Source organism: Lampris incognitus, chromosome 1, assembly GCF_029633865.1.
Source record: "Lampris incognitus isolate fLamInc1 chromosome 1, fLamInc1.hap2, whole genome shotgun sequence".
Lineage (NCBI taxonomy): Eukaryota > Metazoa > Chordata > Actinopteri > Lampriformes > Lampridae > Lampris > Lampris incognitus.
Genome location: NC_079211.1, coordinates 41,112,295 through 41,138,260, shown reverse-complemented (window position 1 = coordinate 41,138,260; position 25,966 = coordinate 41,112,295). Strand labels below are relative to the sequence as shown.

The window sequence follows — 25,966 nt, the reverse complement described above, 5'->3', positions numbered from 1 at the left end:
CCATTTAATGTATGACAGTTGGTCACTTATGGTTTCTCCCTGCTGGCCAGCCTTGTGAATGCACCACAAAGTTTCATAGCCCGGCTTCTCGTAGAAACCAGAATCTCTGAGAAATCTCTGTCAATCATAAAGTTCAAAGTCAGTCTCTGAAATGACTGACACCCTCTCATAGCCTACATATCTTTAATGCTTTGTATGATATCAGCACATCGGGCCCGGCTCTTTTTCATAAAAAGGTCTTTTCATCCAGATTCAGTATGGCAACAATGGTAAAGGAAATGATAAACTTAATGATGAGACAGTCGAGTGTTCCACGTCCCCCGCAATGTCAGATAACATCGTCTTCACTTCAGTGGAGGAATCCTCACCACGGAAAGCATTAGAGAACTGAAAGGGCTGAGCCCGAGAGATCTGTGTGTGTGTGTGTGTGTGTGTGTGTGAGAGAGAGAGAGAGAGAGAGAGAGCGAGAGAGAGAGAGAGGGAGAGTGAGAGAGAGGGGTGAGTGAGAGGAGTGAGTGAGTGAGACAGAGTGAGTGAGTGAGTGAGTGAGAGAGAGTGAGTGACAGAGAGAAGAGTGAGTGAGTGAGTGAGTGAGTGAGAGAGAGAGAGAGAGAGAGAGAGAGAGAGAGAGAGAGAGAGAGAGAGAGAGAGAGAGAGAGAGAGAGAGAGAGAGAGAGAGTGAGTGAGTGAGTGAGTGAGACAGAGATAGAGTGAGTGAGTGAGAACGAGAGAGAGAGAGAGAGAGAGAAAGAAAGAAGAGTGAGTGAGAGAGAGTGAGTGAGTGAGTGAGTGAGTGAGTGAGTGAGAGAGAGAGAGAGAGAGAGAGAGAGAGAGAGAGAGAGAGAGAGAGAGAGAGAGATAGAGAGAATATGTGTTGTGGCATTTGTGGGCATCTGTATAATTTTTTGCGCTTGAATGTGTGTGTTGCCATGTGGGTGCGCCTGTGAGAGTAGAGTGTGTGTCTGCCGGTGGTGGTGGGAGCGTCTTCGGGGACACATTGTCATGCGTCCCCTTTGGTCACATTGATTAAAGCGAAGGCGCAGCAAATCCCCGGGCCCATGCCTATCACAGCGGATATGGTCGCATAGGAATCCCACGTCTTTCACCCCCCCCCCCAGCACATCCCTCCACCGTGCCGCGCTGTTTGTGCACGGCCTTTTGGCTGGCGGGTGGAGGAGGGGCGGGGGTCTCCGGTGGGGGTTGGGGTGTGCGGATGGGGGCTAAACGGCCGCTTAGCAGATAAAGAATTTTAATGACCATCCCCGTTTCAAGACAGGATCCTTTATGCTCTTCAGTGGCTCTCATGAGTCCGTTTTGTAAACCTTCCAGGTTTCTTACCAAAGTGTTTTTCTCAACGCCAGCAATCTCGGCCGTGGTGAGGGCTGAATAAGGATCTGTCAGACTTCAGCCCGTATTGTGCATACATGTGCAGAGGACTCCACATATACTCTGAATTCGTCGACTCCCTTGGCTTACTTAAGTGAGGTGTTGGTAGGTTATCATAATGATAACGGACATCTGTGTTTTATGTGGCTACCGGCTCATCAAAATGAATCTGTTAATAAAGCTGTGTAGTAGAGTCTCAATACATGCAATGTGTACAGATACCTGTCATCCCCTAGTTGAAGTGAGTGACTTATTTGCAAACTGTGAGGCATGTAGATGCTCACCTGTACACATTATTAAAGGTACTGTTGGCAGCTGTTGCACACAGGCTGTCCACCGCCCCGCCGCTGCTGCTGTCGTGGTCAGACTTCAGAAACACTGCTTTATTGCAATGCAGTTGCAGGTTTTATGATTTGCAAATGAGAAAATCGGCCAATGTTGCACTGCTTTTAAATCCTTGCTAAGTTTTCAGTTGTCCAGGTAGCGTAGCGGTCTATTCTGTTGCCTACCAACACGGGGATCGCTGGTTCGAATCCCCGTCTTACCTCCGGCTTGGTTGGGTGTCCCTACAGACACAATTGGCTGTGTCTGTGGGTGGGAAGCCGGATGTGGGTATGTCTCCTGGTCGCTGCACTACTAGCGCCTCCTCTGGTTGGTCGGGGCACCTGTTCAGGGGGGAGGGGGAACTGGGGGGAATAGCGTGATCCTCCAACGCGCTGCGTCCCCCTGGTGAAACTTCTCACTGAGAGGTGAAAAGAGGCGGCTGGCGACTCCACATGTATCGGAGGAGGCATGTGGTAGTCTGCAGCCCTCCCCGGATCGGCAAAGGGGGTGGGGCAGCGACCGGGACGGCTCGGAAGAGTGGGGTAATTGGCCGGACACAATTGGGGAGTAAAAGGGTGGGGAAAAAAGTTTTCAGTTGCCTCAATTTGTCAAATGAATCGACAATATTGACCAGCTGGCGATGTCATGTGGTGTCATGAAGAGCGCTCGTGTTGTGGTAGTATTCCACATGGCGCCACATGCCGTTATGGATGCCACCTTTAAATACTTGCAATTTTTTTTCCACTTGGAAATCTTGTGTTTATATCCATCTTAAGCGTCCAATTCCAAGTTTTTTTTTTCAAAGGTGCATGTCAACACAATTTTCACCTCAACCCAAGCTCCCCGCGAGTCAGACTCCATGACAGGAGCACCTCGCCTTCCCACTGGTCTTTTGCACCGTAACTGATTGTATTTGCATCAGCATTAGCCCTCACCGCGGTAAAATCAGGCAAATAGAAAATACAGCAGACCAAGTCCCGAAAGATCACCGATAAGTAGTGGAAGAGCAAGGCCGGGGCTTTACTAGATCACAGTCCAAAGCTTGCCACAATAAATCTTTAACGGGGTCCATTTCTGAGGTTTTTCAGCCAGACTCCGGTCTAGTGGCAACACGGTACTTAGCCAAATAAAATATCAGGTTCCTCAAATGAACTTTAACAGTGCAGTAACATTCTAGATCAACTCTTAAAAAAAAACGGCGCTGTAACAATGTGGTCTTGCAGACTTTTTTCCTATCCCCTCTTTTCTCTTTTTACTCTTTTCGGTACATTCTTTAACAATGGCTGGAACTGAATGTTGGTGTAAACAGCTTTGGTATTTAATAGTTTTTTAAAGAGGCAGTGTGGGTTGGACCATATGTGTTTTGCCAAGCGAGATCCTCTTTTTATTTTTCAGTGCTCTTTTTTTTTTTTTTTTTCACTCACTTTGCAAATCCATTAATCACAAAATATTAAGGTTATTTGAAAATAGCTGCACTTCATGTGACAATAATCTTTCTTTACTATTGGTGCAACACCTGTATCCCAGTTTTGCTAGACTTTTGTGCCACTTTCTGTTAAGAGGCAGTTATATTGCCTGTGTATGAAAATTATGGAGTTGTATTACGAGGAGGTCAAACTGCAAATGTGTTTTTTTCCCCCCACATCTCAGGCTGTGATGATGTGTCAGGGTGGCTGTGTCACCATACAATGGAATATCAGTCGCTGCATGGTGCACGCTGCTAAACAGTGGTACCTAAACTATTAAAAATGCAGTAAATAGAAGCACCATTGTAGGGGGAGCACAAAAGGCAAATCACTTCATTAAATTGCGGCATGCCCCGAGGTACGAGAAAATGGCTGTTTTTGTCTGCGAATAGTCTCTGCCTGTCTGCAAACCACCAAAACCTATCCATAACATATGGAGAAGAAATTATGCAAAAGCATTCAGACACAGCACTCCATAAATAACTAGAGACCCGTAGAACATTCGAGACCTAATTTGTTGAATGCTACTCAAATTGCCGTATTATTAGAAATAGTCATTTTTCCCTGGCCGTGGATGCTCAGCAGAGCTATCCTTTTCACTCTCGTTCTCGTTAGCTGTGAGAAAACCTCTGTTTACTCTGTTATGTTTGGCAAACTGTGCAGCGGGACAGCTCGCACCCCGCGCTCAGCTCCACAACGCCATTCATGGGTGTCGGACAGGGTCACATTAAAAGAAGCTTTGTCGCAAAGCAACAGGTCCTCAGAGGGAGAAAAATGTCAATTTCACTGAGATGGCGGCCAATTCTTTCCTCGCAAAGTAATGCTGTGTTTTATTTACGCTGTCCTTTACGACTACAATCTAGGCACACTCTATAAACCGTAATTAACCGTTTAGCCCTAAGCTTTTGGTTACAGAGGGGCTGTCTCATAAATTCACACATTCATCGATCTTTGCTAAGTCAACCTGTCCCAAACTTCCAAATTTAATGAACCCTAGTGTTTGGTCGTCCCAGTCTTGTCCTTCGTGCGCTCTGTTCCATTTTTCTTTTCTTTTTTTGACTTCCAGGCATTGTGTAGAATGGCAGTCAGTGATAGAGAAGGAAGAGATTATCTCTTGTGCCTGCAGGGACACCAAAACTGGTTTCTTGGCACAGATTAGGCAGAGCAGCATAGACCTCACACTATTTCTAGGCAGTTGGGGGTGCTGCCGTTGCCTTTGAGCCACCCCCCTCAACCCCCCCTCCCCCCTGCCAAGAGGGACTCTCTCAGGGGTCCATGCCTCCTAGCAGCTGCAATGGTCAGAAAACACAACGTTTAATTGTAATTAACACATGCATTTGTACCCCCTCTGGTTCTGAAAGTATGGCCACCGCACCTTCTAGGATGTTAATGTGATTTAGGCGCTGGTAATATACACTAATAAGGTGCTTAGACTCTACCATATGTTTATGCTAGACAATGCTTTTTGGCTAGGGCTTATGGGAGGCTTATAGGGAAAACTGTCTGTGGATCTTGGGGATGAAGAAGAACGAGGCAGATGGCCAACCGCACTGCAGTTACCGGGTCCTCAAAGCTTGTTATTTTGGACGCTTATTCGTTGGGGTTATTCAGGGCTCTCCCATTCTCTCACTTGAAGATGCATACTAAAAGCAAACCATTGAGTGACAGGTGAAGATTTTTCCTTTTTAATTGACATGGTATGTGAGAACCGGATGTCATTCCCATTGTTGTAAAATATAAAATAGATGACAATGTTTTGGTCTTCATGCTCCAAACGATGTCAGCTTGAAGTCTGAAGTGAAAAAGCACTGTTTTTAGAAATGATATTTTTTTCTTCTAAATTGAATTTAAGAGTTGATGATTCCCTCAAGAACTCTGAACTCCTTGAGAGATGGAGTTGCTCTGTGCCAAATGAGACGTTGTGACGCCGGAGTCTTTGTATTTTAACCCCCACACTATAATGGCTGCTCATAGGATCAACCCGTTATCAGTCTGCAGTTAAATCCCTTTGACAGTAGGAAAAAAACACAGCCTGACCCTGAGAGAGAGAGGGAGAGAGAGAGATACAGAGACAGAGAGAGGGAGACAGAGAGAGAAAGAGAGAAAGAGCGAGCGAGAGAAAGAGAGCGAGAGAGAGCAAGAGAGTGAGAGACAGCGAAAGACACTGAGAGAGAGTGAGAGAGAGCGAGAGAAAGACAGCGAGAGAATGAGAGAGACTGAGAAAGAGTGCGAGAGAATGAGAGAGAGACTGAGAAAGAGCGAGAGAGAGAGCGAAAGAGAGTGAGAGAGAGAGACAGACAGAGAGAGACAGACAGACAGACAGACATAGAGAGAGAGAGAGAGTGAGAAAGAGAGACAGACAGACAGACAGAGAGCGAGAGAGAGAGAGAGAGAGAGAAAGACACAGACAGATAGACAGAGAGAGAGAGAGAGAGAGAGGTTATCACCGAGACCAACTTGGACTTATCATGTATGGCGCACTGCATCAAACGTCAGTGTCTCCAGCTCATCTCTCCTGGGCAAAACCACATTATGAAAATGCGTCGCCTCAAGTTTGTGTGTTTTCTTTGCTGATTGAGGGGAGCATGCTTCTGCGGACCTCATTTCCTTGTGTACAAGAAATGAGATGGATTTGGGATCAAATAGCATGCGTTATACGCTCTGTCTGTGCTGCGCCATGTCAGAGATGAGTGGCATTTACTTTCAAAACAATTTCCTAGCCACGGCAACGTCGCTCACTTAGGATAAACAGTTTATCCGGAGATTTCAGAGATGATGCTGATAATTCTTAGTGTGAGGTAAATACCACCGATGTGAGGCTGTAATCAGCACGAGATTCAGAACAGGTCACAGCGGTTTGTTTTCCTAAGCAACCAGGATCACCTCCAGAAATATGGTTATGGTAACACCACTCGTGCATTCAGACTCAGATGAGGTAGTACTTAGATTGCCTTATCTGCTTCGGCCAACTGTTGAACTACAAATGATAAGACCTTGGAGTAATGTGATTATAAAGAAAATGCTAACTTTTCAACCCAATCACATTTTTCTTTTCCAACCTGCGGATAAGAAATGACTGATAGACGAGGATTTGGATTATATCCTGTGCTAATTTTGCATCATCCATTGAATTAGTTCTGACATATTTGCCTCTCCTAACAACACTTGGGGCTCCACGACAGGATGTCAAAACAGAAGGAAAACCAGCCCGCAGTTTCTTGCAGCCTCATAAAATCTACCTAACTACTGAAGTAGGAAAGAGGAAAAAGACGGGCGGGTGGGTGGGTGGGTGGGAGGGTGGGGGTGGGGGTGGGGGGCTCTGGGGACAGGATTTGCCTTTGCAAGCGATACTTTTCTAACCGCAGCACATGGCAGTCACCGGTAGGCAGCTGCCTCCCCGCTGCAAATTTCCACCAGCTCTCTTTCCATGGCAAAATGATGTCATTTATCCTGTTGCAGTAGGCCAGACGGCTTTGTCTGCTGCCAGACCTTAGCTTGCTTCCTCACCGTATCTCCGCCTTCATAGGCTTGAACCACATCACACACGCGAGAGGTGGTGCCCTCCACCTCGCCACTCATCTGTATCATTGACCCTGACACTTTTCCCTGGGCTTTGGCAAAATCCAGCGGCGACTCATCGGAGGAGACGCTGGCATTCTTCAGTACCATTGGAGAGCATTCCACGAGGGCTGAGTCACTCCCTCGAAAAGCGGTGCCTTATTTCATGCATAAAACACAAGCTGGTTTTCTATTGTTCTCACAGTTAGAGGTTGTTAGAACTCGAGGTTCCTTAAATGAAGACTCAGCAATTGTGTCCACTCTGACCTTGAGTTTCTTCCACTGGTTCTCAAACCGATGGATTTGATGACCCTAACAATCCCTAACAACTGGTATTTGCATACATTTGCATACCTGCCAAGATATACTGTTCCCTGATAAGTATATCTGTCAGCCCAGGGAATGTAACAAGATAGATCTGAGCTATTTACATGTTGGACAGCGGGTCGGGGAAAACAGCTGCCTGGGGTTATGTGATAGCAGTGATCCGTGGGAGGCTAAGAAGGTGCATGATGCCCGGGGAAGCGATACACCCAGAAAGATGTAAAAAATGCTGTGTTTGTCGGCGACAGCGGGTCCAGCTCGGGCTCGGAGGGGAGTGGTAGCGGCAGGCGTTTGTGAGCATTTTGAGACTGGTTTAGACCTTGGGGATGGGGGTGGCGTAGCCTTCATCTGCGCTTACAGAGGATTAGTCAGGGTAAGAGTGTCCTGTGCCTCCGAGACCGTCCCTGATACGTTTGGTGACAGAGGCTCATGGCATTGCGGGTCAAAGTTCGCACAAGTGCACGAGTGCTCAGCAGTGAAGGTGGCCGAGGCTGTCTGCTCTCTTGAGCCAGTAAACAGGATATGACATCACCTCCTCTGCAAAAGTCCAGCGCTTAGTGGGAGGGCAGTGTGTTCTGTGCGTGTACATACACACGCCTCTTTACTGTCCCATACACGAACACGCACGCACGCGCGCGCGCGCACACACACACACACACACACACACACACACAACTGCCTTGAAGCATGTCATCCTTTGTTAGTGGGGAAACAATGTTATTGAATGCTACTGAAAAAAAAGAGGTGCTAGCATTCCCTGAATAACTGAAGGCAGTTTAAGCTAGCTCAGTCAGCTCGGTATTCAAATGTGTTTTGAATAATGATGTTTTATCATATACAGATGAGACACAAATTAAAGTAATAACCTGAATGTTTGACCCCTACAGTGAGGGGGCTCTGTTATGCTGTGGGGGCATTTTCCTGGCATGGTTTGGGTCCACTTGTCCTCTTAGAGGGTGATCACCTTTATCCTACGAAGAAACATCTCTATCCTGATGGGAGCGGTTTCTTCCAGGATGACAGTGCCCCCATCCACAGGGCACGAGGGGTTAGTGGGTTGTTTGATGAGGAGGAAAATGATGTAAATCATATGCTATGGCCTTCACAGTCACCAGATCTCAACCCAGTTGAACACCTATGGGAGATGTTGGACCAAGGTGTTAGACAGTTCTCTCCACCACACCACCATCATGAAAACACCAAATGAGGGACTATTTTTTGGAAGAATGATGTTGCATCCCTCCAGTAGAGTTCGGAGACTTGTAGGATCTATGACAAGGAGCACTGAAGCTGTTTTCGGGTGGGGAGCTGCTTGCTGTCAAACAAGGTTCAAGTGGCAGCTAAGCGCCAGCTCTCTTAAAGTGACACGGACGTCTTACTGACACAGTGCTTCTAAATTAAGAGGATCAGTCAAAGAGCGACGGCTTCCTCGATGTTTTACCATGAAAATCTCCTGAGTGATGACTCAAGTCAATCCGTTTACGCTGCACGCTTGACCGTCAGCGGTTTGACAGTGCAGGTTCAAGCGTAGACAGATTACACGACCACAAGCGAGTATGGTTTCTATTAGGTAGTTCTGCTGATTACATTTGTTTGGTCACTTTTCTGTGTTTTGTGGTTGTTTTAATTGCATAATTACTGCTTATGACAGTGTAGCCTAAATGCTACCCTTAAAAGTACTGTTACCACAATGACTTGTGTTCTCCACTGGGAGCATCTTCCCATGCCTTAAACTCATTGTTTTTGAAGGTAATTTGCAGTAGGATGTCCTTGTGTAATCACCTGTCATCTTGAAGCACTTGTGGGCACAATCCCTGTTATGACAAATATTTGTGAATGTGGAACTCTCTAATCACCTCAGATTTCAACAGTGTCTATATTTGGGTGTAAACAGTGTCTTAAAAAGTCAACAAGGTTTCAGGAGGAACTGCAGAGTGCATGACTCATTCTGGTAATGAGACCCTAAAGATTAGCGTCGCATGATTCCTGCACCACCGCAGTTTTAGGATAAAACCTGTTTAAACTTTCTCTCAGTTTGTGTCATTTATCTTCTTGTTGGAACGTAGTACTGTTTATGCATGCAGGCGCCCCCAGTATGCTTGCTAGCGGCTCCTATTTTGATCACAGCACCTGGATTTATGACAAACTTGACAAATCCGAGATTAAAGGTGACATTCACAGGACAAGCTTATCCCCCCCCCCTTTTCTCCCCAATTGTATCCGTCCAATTAGCCCACTCTTCTGAGCTGTGCCGGTCACTGCTCCACACCCTCTGCTGATCTAGGGAGGGCTGCAGACTACCACATGCCTCCTCCGATACATGTGGAGTCACCAGCTGCTTCTTTTCACCTGACAGTGAGGAGTTTTGCCAGGGGGATGTAGTGCGTAGCCCCAGTTCCCCCTCCCCCCCCGAACAGTCGCCCCGACTGGCCAGAGGAGGCGCTAGTGCAGCGACCAGGACACATACCCACATTCGGCTTCCCACCCGCAGACATGGCCAATTGTGTCTGTAGGGACGCCTGACCAAGCTTGAGGTAACACAGGGATTCGAACCGCCGATCCCCGTGTTGGTGGGCAATGGAATAGACCGCTACACTACCCGGATGGCCCGGGACAAGCTTTTTTTTTTTTTTTTTTTTGGTAAACATAAAATTAATTTTAAGCGATTTCAATTTCACAAGACAGATTGGAATAGGGAGTGCCAGGAAAGCTGTCAGGGAAAAGGGGGCATCATGGGTCAGAGATCATCAGCAGGATCGAAACTTGCAATTGTTAGTACATGAGATGCAATATAACTTGCTGATCCATCTATGTACCCCACACCCTGTGGTTTCTACATACATACAGTGTCTAGTAATTCATCAGCTGTATGACATATTCATGAAGTCATCTAATTGGAAGACAAGGAAGGGAAAAGTCATCCTTCCTTCCCGCTTATAATAAATTCAAATCTTATTGACAGCCGAGGAAGTTTGCATGAACTCGGAATTTGACCTGATGGGATTCTCAACATGAATTCCCAAGCACATAAATTAAAGTTATTGTGGGGTCAGACTGTAAATTAGGCTGCAGGATGGCACCCCTGCTACTGGTAGTGACACAGTATCTTGATCAAGGGGACGTCAGCGAGCAGATGCTTGATGGGGAACTTAAAGTGTCCCTGCCCACTCTGCCACCACGCTCCCCACATTGACTATTTATGTCAAATGAACTGGCTGCTTAAGTGAAAGATAATCATCCCTCAGACATCCCAAGGAGCGGCTCAGTGCTAAATTATAAGCAAAAGGTGACAAGTGTATTACCTTGATCTTATCGAGTGACAAAGTGACATCTTCAGTCTGAAAAGATGGTCACTTAGATGAGTGATGAAACGTATCCGTCAATAAACATTGTATCCAGATGAACTGATTCAACCTTCTCTGATATTTTCTTACCTGGATTATTGAGCGTGTATAACATTGTATCCAGATGAACTAATTCAACCTTCTTTGATATTTTCTTACCTGGATTATTGAGCATGCACCAAGACCTTGATCTTAGCATATCGGTGACATGCTAGGCTAAACACAAGCCTGCTTGCATCCCTGCCTCTCACCCTCTTTACTAGAGAATCCCGAATTTCCTCATGTTTTGATTATGCGTGGCTCCATGTCAAGAGAGATTATTGGTGGACAACCTCCAAATGTTTTTTATTATTCCTTATTAATCTTTGGCCCCCCTCCCCAAGGTGCACCAGTTCAAGCATTAGATGTTTATAACAGCTGAGTACACAGGCGTGTGAGACACAAAATCCACTTGGTCAGTTGACTAATGTCCAACCCCAGTTCAGTTTTTTTTTTCCTCGAGCATATCAGTTCATCAGTTGGCTGATATTCACATACACTTGAGGGATAGGCCTCGCAGATAATAAAAAGCCTTATGCAGCTTTTAAGGCTCATCTATACTTAAGCTGCAGCCTTTTTTTTCTTCCAGAGACTGTAAACAGTACAAACATAAGCAACCCATTTAGAGCATCAAAATACTTCCAAGCCTTTAAAGTCATCCTTAAATCCCATATTGTGATTTACAGTAACGTGGTTGAACTTATGCCTGTGTTTGAAATATGGATTGGGCCGTTGAGCGTGCCATTTAAGGAAGGATTATAAAGGGCAACTCCGGCATGGCAGATGTCTGATATTTTTTTTCCCGTTTTCTTTTTTTACTTCACGTTTTTCTGCATTGCGGCTTATTTTTCATCTGCTATTGATTTGAGTCCATCCCTCAGGGCCCAGAGAGCCCCGTTTCGTCACTCGCTCAGGGAGAGAAACGGTTAGATTTTCGCTGAAAATAGCATTTCTTCTTTGCTCAAATTCCACAGGCTAACTCACTCAGTGCCGTGTACCTTAAAATAGATACCTCACCGTGAAGATTATATCTACGGGTATCCAAGACCCCAGGAAGGACGCCCGAGAGATTCCCTTTCAGAGACACCGAGCCCCCTTTTGATGTGTTCTCCGCTGGTGTGTGTTGATGTGGCAGTACGGCCTTTTGAAACCCAAATTGGTGGCCAAAGACATTTGCTGGAATTAAATGCAGCGGGGATAATGTGGTTGAGCCCACGCAAGGGTATGAATTGCTTCAGTGTGGATCTGACTGCAAATGACAAGTCGTGTACAATAAGTCATCGTGCGGCCAAAAACGAAATGGGGGCCTTAAATGCCCTCATATAATATGTTACTCTTTGCCCTTCACCGTCTTCCTTGAGCGTATGATGGGACTCTTATATTGTCTGCTATAAAAGTCTGTAATTTCAAGCCAGACATATATATATATATACATATCTTCGTGTCCTTTCACCAGCGCAATATGTTCCTCAGTGCTGAAATAACAGTTTAGTGGAGACCTTCTAACTGGAGATTTTTGATCATACCTTTTTGCTTTTTTTTTTTTTTTTTTAGAGAGAAACATATTATTTTTATGCGGTCGGGTAGCATAGTGCTCTATTCCATTGCCTACCAAGATGGGGATTTCAGGTTCGAATCCCAATGTTAACTCCGGCTTAGTCGGGCATCCCTACAGACACAATTGGCCATGTCTGTGGGTGGGAAGCCGGATGTGGGTATGTCTCCTGGTCGCTGCACCAGCGCCTCTTCTGGTTGGTCCACCCCCTCCCCGGATCGGCAGAGGGGGTGGAGCAGCGACCGGGACGGCTCGGAAAGTAGAGTAATTGGCCAAGTACAATTGGGGAGAAAAAGGGGGAGGGGAAAAATCATGTTATTTCTTTAATCCCTTTTTGTCCAAAGAGGCTCAGACCCCCTAGATTTGTACATTCTCTTTTCTAGATCTTTGTAGATACTCTTAGTTTTCCCACTTTTGAGTTTGTCTTCTTTTTTCTTTTTACGTGATCATCCAACTAAGTCGGTTCCCTAGTCTGTGCAAACTTAGCTGGCTAACAATTAAACTTGATTATGTCAAAATGTGTTACAATGGTTCTGCCCCATGTTTCTCAGATATGTACAATAATTGATTGAGAACAAAATGTGCATCACTCTCTTGCTCGCCACCTCTCCCTTCTTTTATATTCACTCATTACCTCTTCTTCTTCCTCCTTCCCTTTTCCACCATGTCCCAAAAGGTTCTCCACCTCTCAGTGGAACAGGCATGGTGACGGTTCTGGTGGATGACGTAAACGACAACGTCCCAGTTTTCACCTCCTCCGCCTTCCACACCACCATCGCAGAGGACGCCCCCACGGGGACCGACGTGTTGTTGGTCAATAGCTCCGACGCAGACGTGGGCATCAACGGCGTTATAAGGTACGGACCGGCTCAGGGGAGCTTTGGGCTTCTCACATTTAGTCTGTGTCACGCCGGACCGCTCATTTGCTCGTGGTTCCTTATTTATATAGATTAATATATATAGATATAGATCAATGTGTATATATATAGATTAATTAATTTATATATAGATTAATATGACCTTACAATTTGGGGATAGAAATTCTGTTTTCACAAATGCTCCAAAACAGCTTGCTCAAGTTTTCCCTCTTTAAACATCACAGTTCATGTTACCACTTACTACCTGGTCCTGAGTTTGGTTTGTTGAAGTGGGCTGAAAATGCTCTTGCAGGCTTAACGAGGTTTTAGGTAATGGTTCTCCATCCCCATCTTTGTGAAGTTTCGGGCCAGTGTTTCAATTGATGACAGGATTTTAGGGGGAGTTGTAGAGTTTAGTCAACACTCCCAAGTCCCTGTTTGGACTGCGGTTCACAAACTGAAAGACAGTGTTTTTCACATTTGAGACACCCCCCACCCCCCTACCTTTGCATGTGAGAGCTTCTGGCTGGTCTCTGTCAGGCCGGACGTTGACTCAGATCCGACCCCTCTCCTCTCCTTAATGACCCTGCTGGTTACACGTTGGGGGGTACCGCAACGTGCTCCAGTTTCCCAAAACATAGTAATGAGGATATTAATTGTCAATGACAGTGCGAGCAGTGCCCATTGGAGGCTCCGGTGGGGGTTCGAGACCCTTAATGGAGACCAGAACCGGTTACCATCAGTTATTAGTTTTGATTTTCACAGCCCATTAAATGTTAAGCCCCAAACCCTAACTTGTCTCTGGACTATGTTTGGGCCACAGGCACCTGTGGAGAGGGGTTTTTTTTTTACATCATTGTTGTTGTTGTCCAAATAAGCCAACACACCCCGCCTGTGTTCCCACTTTAATCTGTCATTTGTCATCCTATATGTGTGTTTCGGGGGTTCGGGCAATGCTTTTGTGAGAAGCAGTTTTAAAGTATGCGCTGAAGTGTACATGTATGTGTCAGTTTGTGTTTGCATCTGGATCTCGCTGGAAACTTCTGAGATACAGAGTGAAACATGATCCTGGTTGGAAAGCGAGAAAGTATGGGCCTCTGGTTATAAAGAATTCTGGGGTGTCTCCAACTGTAGACTTCAGCAGAGAGAGCAGCTTAACACACACAGGGCCTGTGTGCTCGGAGAAAGCTGGACGACCTAACAGCGTTTCACAGACTACGGAGATGGACGTCTCAAAAATTCGTCAGCTGAAAAGATCTAGTGATGGCCCTATACAACATGCTGACCATAACGGTGTACTATGATCTTTCTTGTGTGAGCTTTTCTATTGAATCTGCCGGGTCCTTTTAAAGATTGATACAGCGCCCTCTGTAGGACACATTGTGACAGCACTGAGAAGCAGCGCCGGGCAATGAGTCGTAGCTGATGGCTTTGATCAGCTCCAAAATTGCTGATTCCTCGTTTGAATCCTCAGATATCATTTCCAGTGGACCAAATCATGGACAAGGTCTATTAAAGTCGAACACCCAACATGTTATGGGTTTACATAACCGACTGTAATGTGTAATGATGTGTGGATCAGCTGTCACTGAACGTGAGACTGGACGTGGGGGGATATTTGTTTTGAGGTTTCACACAGAGGGGAATGTCACTTTACATTATTTCAGTAATTATTTGGAACAAGTTGGTCCCAGAGATGTTTTGTTTGAGCAGATTATTGTTGATTTTCATAATTTTACCACAAAAAAAAAAACTGGTGGAAACACACTTAAAAATGAGGGGGTTGCCCAGATTTGCTGTTTGAATTTGGTTGTGTTACTTTTGTTGAAGAAGAGTCACATTACTTGACTGCAACTGAAAACAGTGTAAAGTGCTTCCTTTTGTTGGCTGACTTATATGTGTTATCTACCATACTATGTTTTAGTTGCTTAAATGAAAACCAAACTTTGAGGATCATCACTTCCATTTGACTTTTGCTGTAACTTAAGACTCATTCTATTATTGTTACAGCTACAGTCTGACCGGAGGCAATGGCCAGTTCTCCATCAACCCAGCCACTGGTCAGATAATCACCAGCTCCCTGCTGGACCGTGAAGCCAGGACCAATTACCAGCTGCTGGTTGTAGCTACAGATGGAGGGCAGCCTCAGGGCATGTCCAGCTCCACCACCGTGTCTGTGACGGTGTCCGACATCAATGACAACCCTCCCCGTTTCCACCACCATCCCTACGTCACCCACATCCCTGCCTCCACCTCAGCAGGTTGGTGCCACAGCCGCAGAAAAACTGTCTTGCATCGAAGTCTGTGTTTCGTTCGTAGTATGTTCTCGCATTTAGCACACTGTTACTGCGGCTTTACTGTGAAATCCAGTGTTGTGCTGAAAGAGCAGACCTTTGAAGTTTGTGGATCTGATGAAAATTACAGATTAAGCCCCAAAAGCTTTAGGAAACAAAGGGTTTCACATTTGGTGTTTAGCGCAATGTTCCAACCCATACCATTTATTGGTCTTAAAATGCAAAACATATTATGTCAGGAGACAAATGGCTTTGGATTTTAAAAGAATGACGTTTACAGCTTTGTGAGACAGTAAAAAGGCTTCAGCTGAGCTGCTTCTTAACACAGTAGTAGAAGGCATATGCCACACATTTGAGAAGTTAGGTGCCAGCTCACATTTTGAGTCTTTTATTTTCCCTCATCCTCCCTGGTGCTTTTCACCTTTCCATCCCCTAATGACTAGTAAAAACACAAGCAAAAATGTTCACTATAAACATTGAATAATAATGTTCCAGAAATTATCCAAATTTTACATCAAATAAAAGGTTGAGTACAGAATTGTAACACATTCAGTAGGTGGACATGTATAAAGAGAGTGAGAGACATAGACAGAGAGAGAGAGAGATAGAGAGAGGGGGGGGGGAATACAAAGAACATGTTTTTCCTTATTTATTCTCATTTGCTTTTGCTTTTAGGCTCTTTGGTCTTTGCTGTTACTGTGACTGATGAAGATGCAGGATCCAACGCCCAGCTGCACTACTCCCTGATGGGACGTAGCTCTGAGAAGTTCAAGATCGATCCTGTCCGAGGTGCCATCACAGCCAGTGAGAGGCTGACAGGAAGCTCAGAGGTCACCCTTACTGTTAGAGTGAAGGATGGCGGAGCCAATCCCAAAACAGATACAACCACTGTGACGGTCCGCTTTGTCACCGGCGGGGATTTCCCTGTTATCAGGCTGAGGGATCGCACATTCACATTCACCGAGAGTCAGCGGACTGACACGATTGTTACCACAGTGACCGGGTCTTCGACGAGGGGCGGGCCGCTGTCGTACTACATTGCCAGCGGCAATCTGGATAACGCCTTTCATATTGACCAACTTTCAGGAGAGCTGTCAATCAAACATCCCTTGGATTATGAACACATTCAAAAGTATGTGCTCTGGCTGGAGGCCAGGGACCAAGGTTTCCCCCCCTACTCTTCCTATGAGAAGGTAGAAATAACCGTGATAGATGTTAATGACAATCACCCAGTGTTTGCTAAGGAGCCATTCCATGCTGAAATACTAGAGAACCTGTCTCCTCAGCAGGTGCTAATAGTCTCCGCTATCGACCAGGACAGCGGACCAAACGGACAGCTGGAGTATGCCATTGTCGATGGTAACAAGGAGAACAGTTTCAGTGTCAACCGGGCCACTGGTGAAATCCGAACCACCAGGCCACTTGACCGGGAGAAAGTGCCTCAGTACACTTTGAAAATCAAAGCCATCGACCGAGGAGCCACACCCAAAAGCACAACAGTCAAAGTCGTCATCAACGTACTGGATGTTAATGACAATGCCCCGAGGTTTTCTAAGATTTTTAGTGCTACGGTCACCGAGAGCGCTCCTGTAGGTTACACTGTCACCAGGGTCACCACCACAGATGAGGACACTGGTGCTAATGCCATAAGCAAATATTCAATCACAGATACTAGCCTCCCATTTAATATCAATCCCAGCACAGGAGACATAACCATCAGTAGGCCTCTTAATAGGGAGGACACTGATCATTACATCGCCAAAGTGTCAGCCCATGATTCTGGATGGACAGTAAGCACAGATGTCACAATATTCATAACGGATGTAAATGATAATCCCCCCAGATTCAGCCGACCATCATACTATCTGGACTACCCTGAGCTGACAGAGGTGGGCTCGCTGGTCACTCAGGTATCTGCCACAGATCCAGATAAGGGCTTCAATGGCAAAATATTTTATTTTATCCGATCTCAGTCTGAGTATTTCAGGATCAACTCAAGTACTGGAGAGATATTTGTAAAGCAGCAGTTGAAATATCAGAACATGACACACGCTAGTAGCATAAATATCAACCGACACAGCTTCATTGTCACAGCTTCAGACCGTGGAATCAAGCCACTCATGAGTGAGACCACCGTTATTGTGAATATTGTGGACAGTAACGATAACCCCCCCAATTTTGAGTCAACTAGTTACTTCACTCCTGTTACTAAAAGTGTCAAGGTTGGCACCAAGCTAATCAGAGTGGTAGCCCATGACAAGAAGGACTTTGGCCTGAACTCTGAGATAGAGTACCTAATATCAGGAGGAAACAGCTCGAGCAAATTCAAACTGGACCAGCAGAGCGGATGGGTTACCGTTGCCTCTCCACTTACCTCTGATGTGAATAAAGTTTTCCTCATTGACATTAAAGCCAGAGACAGAGGAAATCCTCCTTTGTCTGCGAGAACATCAGTGCGAGTGGCGGTGACAGAGGAAAACCACCACACACCTGAGTTCTCTCAAAGCCAAATCACAGCAACAGTACCCGAAAGCCTTGCCATTGGTACGGCAATACGAACCCTTTTGGCAAGAGACAAGGATAAAGAAATGAATGGCCTTGTCACGTACAACATCAACTCAGGCAATGACAAGGGTTTGTTTGTGATAAACAGTAAAACTGGTGTTCTGTCATTAGCGCAACCACTAGACTTTGAAGAGAAGCAGCGACATGAGCTCAAAGTTTCAGCCACAGATGGGGGCTGGATTGCAAAAACCAGCTATGTCACGGTGACAATTCATGTGACCGATGTCAACGACAACCCCCCTGTATTTAACCCTGATGAGTATTTCCCTGTTGTACAGGAGAATGTTCCTAGTGGCACCACAGTGGTAAAAATGAATGCTACAGATAGTGATTCGGGCGCCAATGCAGTCATGGCCTATGTAATCCAGTCATCAGACAGTGACCTCTTTGTTATCGACCCAAACACTGGCATCATCACCACCCAGGGGTTCTTAGATTATGAGGCTAAGCAGGTTTACCATTTGACAGTAAAGGCATTCAACGTTCCAGATGAGGAGCGCTGCAGCTTTGCCAATGTCAACATTCAGCTAAAGGGAGCCAATGAATATGTACCCCGCTTTGTCTCCAAACAGTACTACTTTGAAATCTCTGAAGCTGCTCCAAAAGGCACTACAGTTGGTGAAGTGTTTGCCAGTGATCGAGACCAAGGTGATGACGGAATGGTTTACTACCTCATTTTTGGGAAGAGTCGAAAAAAAGGATTTGGTATCAACAAGAGGACAGGTCAGATTTATGTTACCGGCACTCTCGACCGTGAGAAAGAGGAAAAAATCTCTCTTAAGGTATTGGCCAAAAATGCTGGAAGTATCAGAGGGGCAGATATCGACGAGGTGTTCGTGAACATTACAATCCTTGATGCCAATGATCCCCCTGTCTTTACTCAAGAGCTGTATGATGTGCAGATCAGCGAGGGCCTCTCACCTGGTGGTTTGGTAACTTTTGTCAGTGCCCAGGACTCAGACTCCATCCCAAGCTGGAGCAGATTCTCTTACTCCTTTGCCCCTGAGTTTAATAAAAACGTTTTCACCATCAACCCTCAAACTGGCCAAGTATCTGTAGCAGCAGAGCTAGACAGAGAAACAACCCCAGTTTATAATCTAACAGTTTTAGCTGTGGACACTGGTTCCCCATCTGCCACTGGAAGTGCTACTTTGATCGTGAACCTGGAAGATATCAATGATAATGGTCCAACTTTGACAACCATCATCGCTGAGGTAATGGAAAACCAGAGAGCTGGAACTGCAGTCACGACTTTAGCAGCCTCTGACCCAGATCTACCACCCAACCAAGGTCCTTTCTCATACAGCCATCTCAGTACAGGCTCCGCCAACAGCTACTTCATTCTCAGTCCGGCTGGAGTCTTGACCACCAGTCGAGAGATTGACAGGGAGCAGATCAGTGACTTCTATCTCCCTGTTGTGATAAAGGACTCTGGTGTGCCTCAGATGTCCTCCACAGGAACCATTCACATCAAGGTCAATGATCAGAATGACAACCCTTCACAGCCTAGGTCCATGGAGATCTATGTCCACTATTTTGGTAATATGTTCCCCGGTGGTTCCTTGGGAGTTGTGAAACCACAAGACCCCGATATCCAGGACAGGTTCCACTGCTCCTTGATTCCTCCCTCTTCTGGTCTGTTTAGTATACCAACAGGTACATGCAACCTCAGCTCAAAGGCTCGCTCAACAGATGGGACCTTTGACTTAACCATTCGTAGCAGTGACGGTGTCCATGGGTCCGTCAGCAATACTGCCCGGGTCTTTTTCATGGGCTACACTAACGCCACTGTGGACAACAGCATACTCATCCGACTACACTCCCAGGGAGTTAAGAGCTTCCTTACGGATCACTACCAAAGTGTCTTGCGCATCGCCAACTCTCAGCTGGCAGGGCTGGGCACAGGGGTGCTGCTCTATGGTGCATTTGAGCTCAACAACCAGACTTTCCTGATGGCGGCTGTGAAGCGGGGGCAGGGACAGTATGTCAGTCCCAGCGGTGTGGCGACATTCTTCCAGAGCATCAAAGATATTCTGCACAGGCAGAGTGGTGTGCATATAGATGCAGTGGACCACGATCCTTGCACACACAACCCCTGTCAGAATGGAGGCAGTTGCAAAAGGCGTCTCAGTGTTGGCCCTGACATGAAAACAGAAGAAAGCATCCCTATGATCCTGGTTTCCAACCAACCCCTGCAGCCTTACGCCTGCAGTTGCAGACCAGGATATACGGGAGCACTGTGCGAGACAGACATCGATGAGTGCCAGCCTTCACCCTGCCACAATGGTGGAACTTGCCACAATCTGGTGGGGGGGTTCTCCTGTACATGCCCAGATGGCTTCACTGGAATGGCTTGCGAGAGGGATGTCAATGAGTGTCTTTCCAACCCTTGCAAGAACGGGGCACTCTGCCAGAACTATCCCGGTGGCTTCAACTGCCTCTGCAAATCTGGCTTTTCAGGTACTGTGAACCTTAATACGAGTCATTTAGGATTAATTTATGAGCACTCAGTTACACAAATATTACGCTCAAGCACATGCACCCATATACACGCATAAAAATACACACACACACAACTAATCACATGTTCACACACACGCATGCACACAGACACACTTACATAGTCACATGTTCATGCAAAGACACACACATCACCTACTCTTTGTCCAAGGAAAATATTTGCTTATAAATGATTCCAAGGAGATGTTGTAGCCATAACATACAAGCACGGCTGCCAAAACCAGTTTGGTTTTGTGATTACTAGTTGGGGGGTATCAGCTGTGATGCATATCAGCCTGTCATGTTTGCTTTAATAAAAAGGATGAAGACATGCTGACCCCTAGTCGGGATCTTAGCTTAGACTCCACGGACACACTACATCAGTTTCACATTTCATTTTTCTGCCTCTGCATATCTTTGACCACACACAGAACCGTCTCTAATCAACTGAATAAGGAGAAATTTTTCCATCAGGAATTTGTTATTTGGATATTAAATATTAAATACTAAATTAAATATTGATAAATTAGCAGTAGCCGAAATGAACCTAATCCCTCTGTATAGAAACCGTGAAGTAAATCAATCCTCGATATTATTTTTATTGAAGGGGAGTAGGGTTTTAAGTAGTATTATTTAAAAAAAAAAAGAAAAGTCATTTGATTCCTTTCTGTTTGGGCAGCTGCTTACTTGCAGCATCTGAAAGACATTTCCAAATTCAGCCGTAACAGGCCATTTGCCTCAAGTCAGGTCATTACTGTCCTTTTTTATTATGACAATAAAAAATGACCACAAACCTGAGGGTTTCCTCGAGACAAATGACCCTTCTGAAGAGCTGCACCTATTGACTTACAGTAGTTTTCCTGCCCTCGTGCTGAACTTTCAACTTCCTGTTTTCCCCGCCTGCTCTTGGCAACAGAATTTATCTCCATTAAGGAACTTGTGTCGGGACTTAAAGCCAAAAATACATTTATAGCAGGTGATTGTCCGTCTTTTTGAATCGCAGCTTGTTTGAAGCAGTTTCTATCTGCAAAGTCACAGTTCATGTTTGTGTTCATTGTCATAGTCCTTATATTTAATCACTTTTTTTACTATAATTTCTTCATGTATTTATTTACATATCTAAGAACCTCAGTGTTTTTGCATACATTCAAACTGTATGTCTTTCTGTACTGCAAAATAAACTCACATCCCCAAGTCATTCAAGTCAGTATTAAGTTTGAAAACCTTATTTTTCTCAAACAAGTAAAAGATACATCTTTATGCATGCTCAATAATCCAGGTAAGAAACTCAAAGAAGGTTGAATCAGTTCATCTGGATACAATGTTTATTGACAGATACCATCTGTCAATAAACATTGTATCCATCAATAAACATTGTATCCAGATGAACTGATTCAACCGTCTTTGAAGTAGAAGATAGCTACTTGGAGTGAATTGATTGAAGTTCTTGTGGAAATCATCCTCAATATTTTTTGGTATACCAATGTGGTGTTGAAACAATTGGACTGATCTGCATTACTGCAAGTTACCGTCACTTGTTTCCAAAAAAAAATCATTGAAACATGCGAGATTACAAATCAAGTGAACTTATCTCAGCCCTTTGGTTGATAAATTGTTCTCCTGTTACGTTCGCACATTAAATGACTTCGTGAGGTAGAGGTTTTTGTGCAGTGGGAGGTGATGAAAGGTCTCCGCTGAGAGGGACATCCCCTGCCCCAACTGTGAACTGTGTTCCCCTCGGGGTCGTCATATGTCATCCTTCACCTCATCCATTTTAATTTGTGTTGTTTTGTGAAACCAGGCAAAACCTGTGATTCCATCATCAATCACTGTGAGTGTAACCCTTGTTTTAATGGCGGCTCCTGTCAGAATCGGGTGGATGGATATTACTGTCATTGTCCATTTGGTGAGTAATGGCTGAAGGGATGCTTCATAGCTGCTGCATATCAGATGAGCGGATAATCCCCCTAGAGAAACAAACAAATGATGTCAGTTTTTTTTTTCTTTAAACAGAACCCAGTTGACATTCATTTTGTTTGTTTTCTGATTTTTCCATGATCACTTTGCTGCTGTGGGAAACATCCATTTTAAATGATTTTAATGATTTTATCTGAATCACACTCTCAGGCCTACATTGCCCCTTAAAGGGGGGGATTTCCTGACTTTATGGCCCATTAAAGTCCATTATAAACCGTATTAGTTTTTCGGGCGTCCGGGTAGTGTAGCGGTCTCCTCCGTTGCCTACCAACACGGGGCTCGCTAGTTCAAATCCCTGTGTTATCTCCGGCTTGGTCAGGCGTTCCTACAGACACAATTGGCCGTGTCTGCGGGTGGGAAGCCGGATGTGGGTATGTGTCCTGGTCGCTGCACTAGCGCCTCCTCTGGTCAGTCGGGGCGCCTGTTCGGGGGGGAGGGGGAACTGGGGGGAATAGGGTGATCCTTCCACACGCTACGTCCCCCAGGTGAAGCTCCTCACTGTCAGGTGAAAATAAGCGACTGGCGACTCCACATGTATCGGAAGAGGCATGTGGTAGTCTGCAGCATCCCTGGATCAGCAGAGGGGGTGGAGCAGCGACCGGGGATGGCTCGGAAGAGTGGGGTAATTTGACGGATACAATTGGGGGGGGGGGATGGGGAACCCCCCCAATAAAGGGGGGGGGGCATTTCATGACTTATGGCCCATTAAAGTCCATTAAAAAAAAGTATTAGTTTTTCAAAACACTTGGTTTTAAATCTGAAAGACTTCATTTCTAAACTTTTGAACCTTTAATCTCAATTTGCAGGGGGCATTATCTGCTTTATAGTCAATGATAGTGGATGTGAATCAATCAATCGACTATTTTTGTTACTTGGGTCATACATGTGTACAGATGAACAGAATTGTGTCTGTCACCTCACATCGTTTGACAGTTAACATGTATTGGACAGAAACCTTGACATAGCAACAGGGTTCACTAAATGAGTACAGTCCATCTTCACAGTAGTGCAGCAGACATCACAGAGCTGAGCAAAAGAATCTGATGTTGTCTACCAGACGTGTATATGTAGAAGTCACGATCAAAGTAGCACGGTAAATAAATTTAAAAAAATTTCCTGTCTGACTCTTCCTCCCCTCTCTTCAACCTCAGGGGTTTTCGGAAAACACTGTGAGCTCAACAGCTACGGCTTCGAGGAGCTGTCCTACATGGAGTTCCCTTCTCTTGATCCCAACAACAACTACATCTATATCAAGTTCGCCACCCTCAAGAGCAATGCGCTGCTCATGTACAACCATGACAACCAGACTGGAGACAAGGCGGAGTTCCTGGCTCTGGAGATCTTCGAAGGACGGATGCGTTTCTCCTTTAACTTGGGGAGTGGGACTTATAAACTAATGACCATGATAAAAGTCGCAGATGGAGAATTCCACACGGTCATCGCCAGGAGGGCTGGAATGGTAAGGATGTCATGATTTTAAGACAGAAATTGCTTGTGAAAAAAAATCTTTTGGGGGTTGTTTATTTTTTCCTTTGTTAATGGATGCATGGGAAAATGTGTCGTCGGAGGGCATACAGTTCTAATGTGTCTAAAGTTGCAAAAGCATTTGAGGGAAATCTGACAGCTGCCAAACGTATGCCTACATAGTGGACTGTACTTTCAATAGCAGTATTGCACTGAGTTTTTATAGCTGACAGCTGCATCCAAATTTGACCTCACATTCTGTTTTGCGCCATCAGATGATAATTAAACTCTCCTTAACCACTAAACCACGGGTTGCTCTGCTTGTGGTTTTCATGGTTTGCAATTATATTTTATTGCATGTTGTGATTTATAGTATAGGGGTCCGAAATGGCCCTGAAGGTTGAAATTCTCTCTCTTATGCTTTAGATGAGGTAGTTCTCTCTGCCAGCTCTCTGCAGTGGTGTTGAGAGAGAGAACGAGATAGAGATATAGAGTAAACTCCTCCTAGGCCCTGTCAAACCTACTATAATGTAGCTCTCCTGCTGGACTTCAAATCTGTCAGTTCCCACCAAAGGGGCTTCCATAGGAAACTGGTAAAATCGTTAAATTGTCAGTTCTGAGATAGTGCCGAATGATGTGTGGAAAGCGATACAACACGCCCCAAGAACCGTGATTCTACCCTGTACAGTGTTACCCTATGTATGAGATGACTGTAAGGGTGGAGGAGTGGATCTTGATTGTGCTGAAGAATGGGAGAGGAAAAAAAAAAAGAGTGTGTTTTCCCGTCATGCCCGAGGTGCCAACCCCCCGAGGTGCTGTAAAGTGAACCTGATCGCTGTGTTTAGAAAAGGCGATGTGGGTCACTCCCATGGTCAGATGTGCTCTTGGTTCTGGTCAAAAGGCAGCGAGAATCCACCAGTTCAGCAATGTGCTGCTTTATTATGAGAGCACCATGTTAGTGGAGGGAGCTCCAAAGTACATTTAAGAGTAAAATAATTTAAAACTCACTAGACGCATACAAATGACTTGTTAAGATGGACATTTTTTGCAGTGTATATATTTTCTATTTGATTAATTATTCCATTGCTTTGTGTTATTTGAATAGCGTGTCACGAAATAGGGTTATAGCATTTATAACAATTGAAGCATTTATTGCTTTAGCTGTTCATTTAATTCATGTTGATAAATTTGCTTACAAGGGAAATGTTTATTTGACTAATGGAGAGTGTTTAACTGTGTAAAAAAGGTTAATTAAACCAAATAATCCCGTAACTACCAAATTAAGCCCGTAACTACCAAATTAAGCATCTGCAAACTGCCTGAACACACAAAATCACAGTAGCTTGCAAATAAAGTTTCCCTATTCAGTTGAGTCAAACTTGCTTAAATACGTTTCATTTTTGGCACTGCCATCTCTACACAGAGGTAACGGAGGAGTGGAGCCGCCACGCAACAGATGGACAGCGACAAACAGTTTTAAACAGATTTTTTTTGTTTTTCTTTAAATTTCCCCCTTTTTTGCCCCAATTGTGTCCGGCCAATTACCCCACTCTTCCGAGCCGTTCCGGTCGCTGCTCTACCCCCTGCCGATCCGGGGAGGGCTGCAGACTACCACATGCCTCCTCCGATACATGTGGTGTCGCCAGCCGCTTCTTTTCACCTGACAGTGAGGAGTTTCACCGGGGGGACGTAGCATGTGGGAGGATCACGCTATTCCCCCCAGTTCCCCCTCCTCCCCGAACAGGCGCTCCAACCGACCAGAGGAGGCCCTAGTGCAGCGACCAGTACACATACCCACATCTAGCTTCCCACCCGCAGACACGGCCAGTTGTGTCTGTAGGGACACCCGACCAAGCTGGATGTAACACAGGGATTCAAACCGGCGATACTCGTGTTGGTAGGCAACGGAATAGACCGCTACACTACCCGGATGGCTGTGTAGGTTTGTTTTTTTTACCAAAACGCAGCTACATTTTTGACTTAATGACAGACAGTGTTGATGCATGCTCAGTAATCCAGGGAAGAAAATCAAAGAAGGTTGAATCGGTTCATAAACGTTGTATCCAGATGAACTGATTCAACCTTCTTTGATTTACGGCAGACATGTTGAAAATGTCTGACATAAAACCATTTTGTGTGCAACAGAAGAGGCACCGGAATGCTTCCTGGGGGGACTCTTTCCGATAGCGAGGGGGTAATTTTGAGATTTTCGCCGAAAGCGTTCCAGTTGGAGTGATCAGATCTGTAGTTCTGCTAACCGTTGTCCCTCATGAAGACTAAATGACGAGTGTTACATCTGCATTCATCTTAATGT

The 25,966-nt window shown here is 45.3% G+C and overlaps 1 protein-coding gene across 1 annotated transcript in view; it reads left to right on the top strand.

Moving 5' to 3' along the window:
* Positions 1 to 25,966, top strand: part of fat4 (FAT atypical cadherin 4) — a 124,188-nt gene that overhangs the window by 75,675 nt on the left and 22,547 nt on the right. Inside the window, exons 7-11 of the mRNA XM_056274443.1 lie at positions 12,673 to 12,853; positions 14,864 to 15,114; positions 15,823 to 20,172; positions 22,013 to 22,117; positions 23,340 to 23,647. Coding sequence (XP_056130418.1) covers positions 12,673 to 12,853; positions 14,864 to 15,114; positions 15,823 to 20,172; positions 22,013 to 22,117; positions 23,340 to 23,647 — 5,195 coding nt within the window. The remainder of the gene's footprint in view (positions 1 to 12,672; positions 12,854 to 14,863; positions 15,115 to 15,822; positions 20,173 to 22,012; positions 22,118 to 23,339; positions 23,648 to 25,966) is intronic.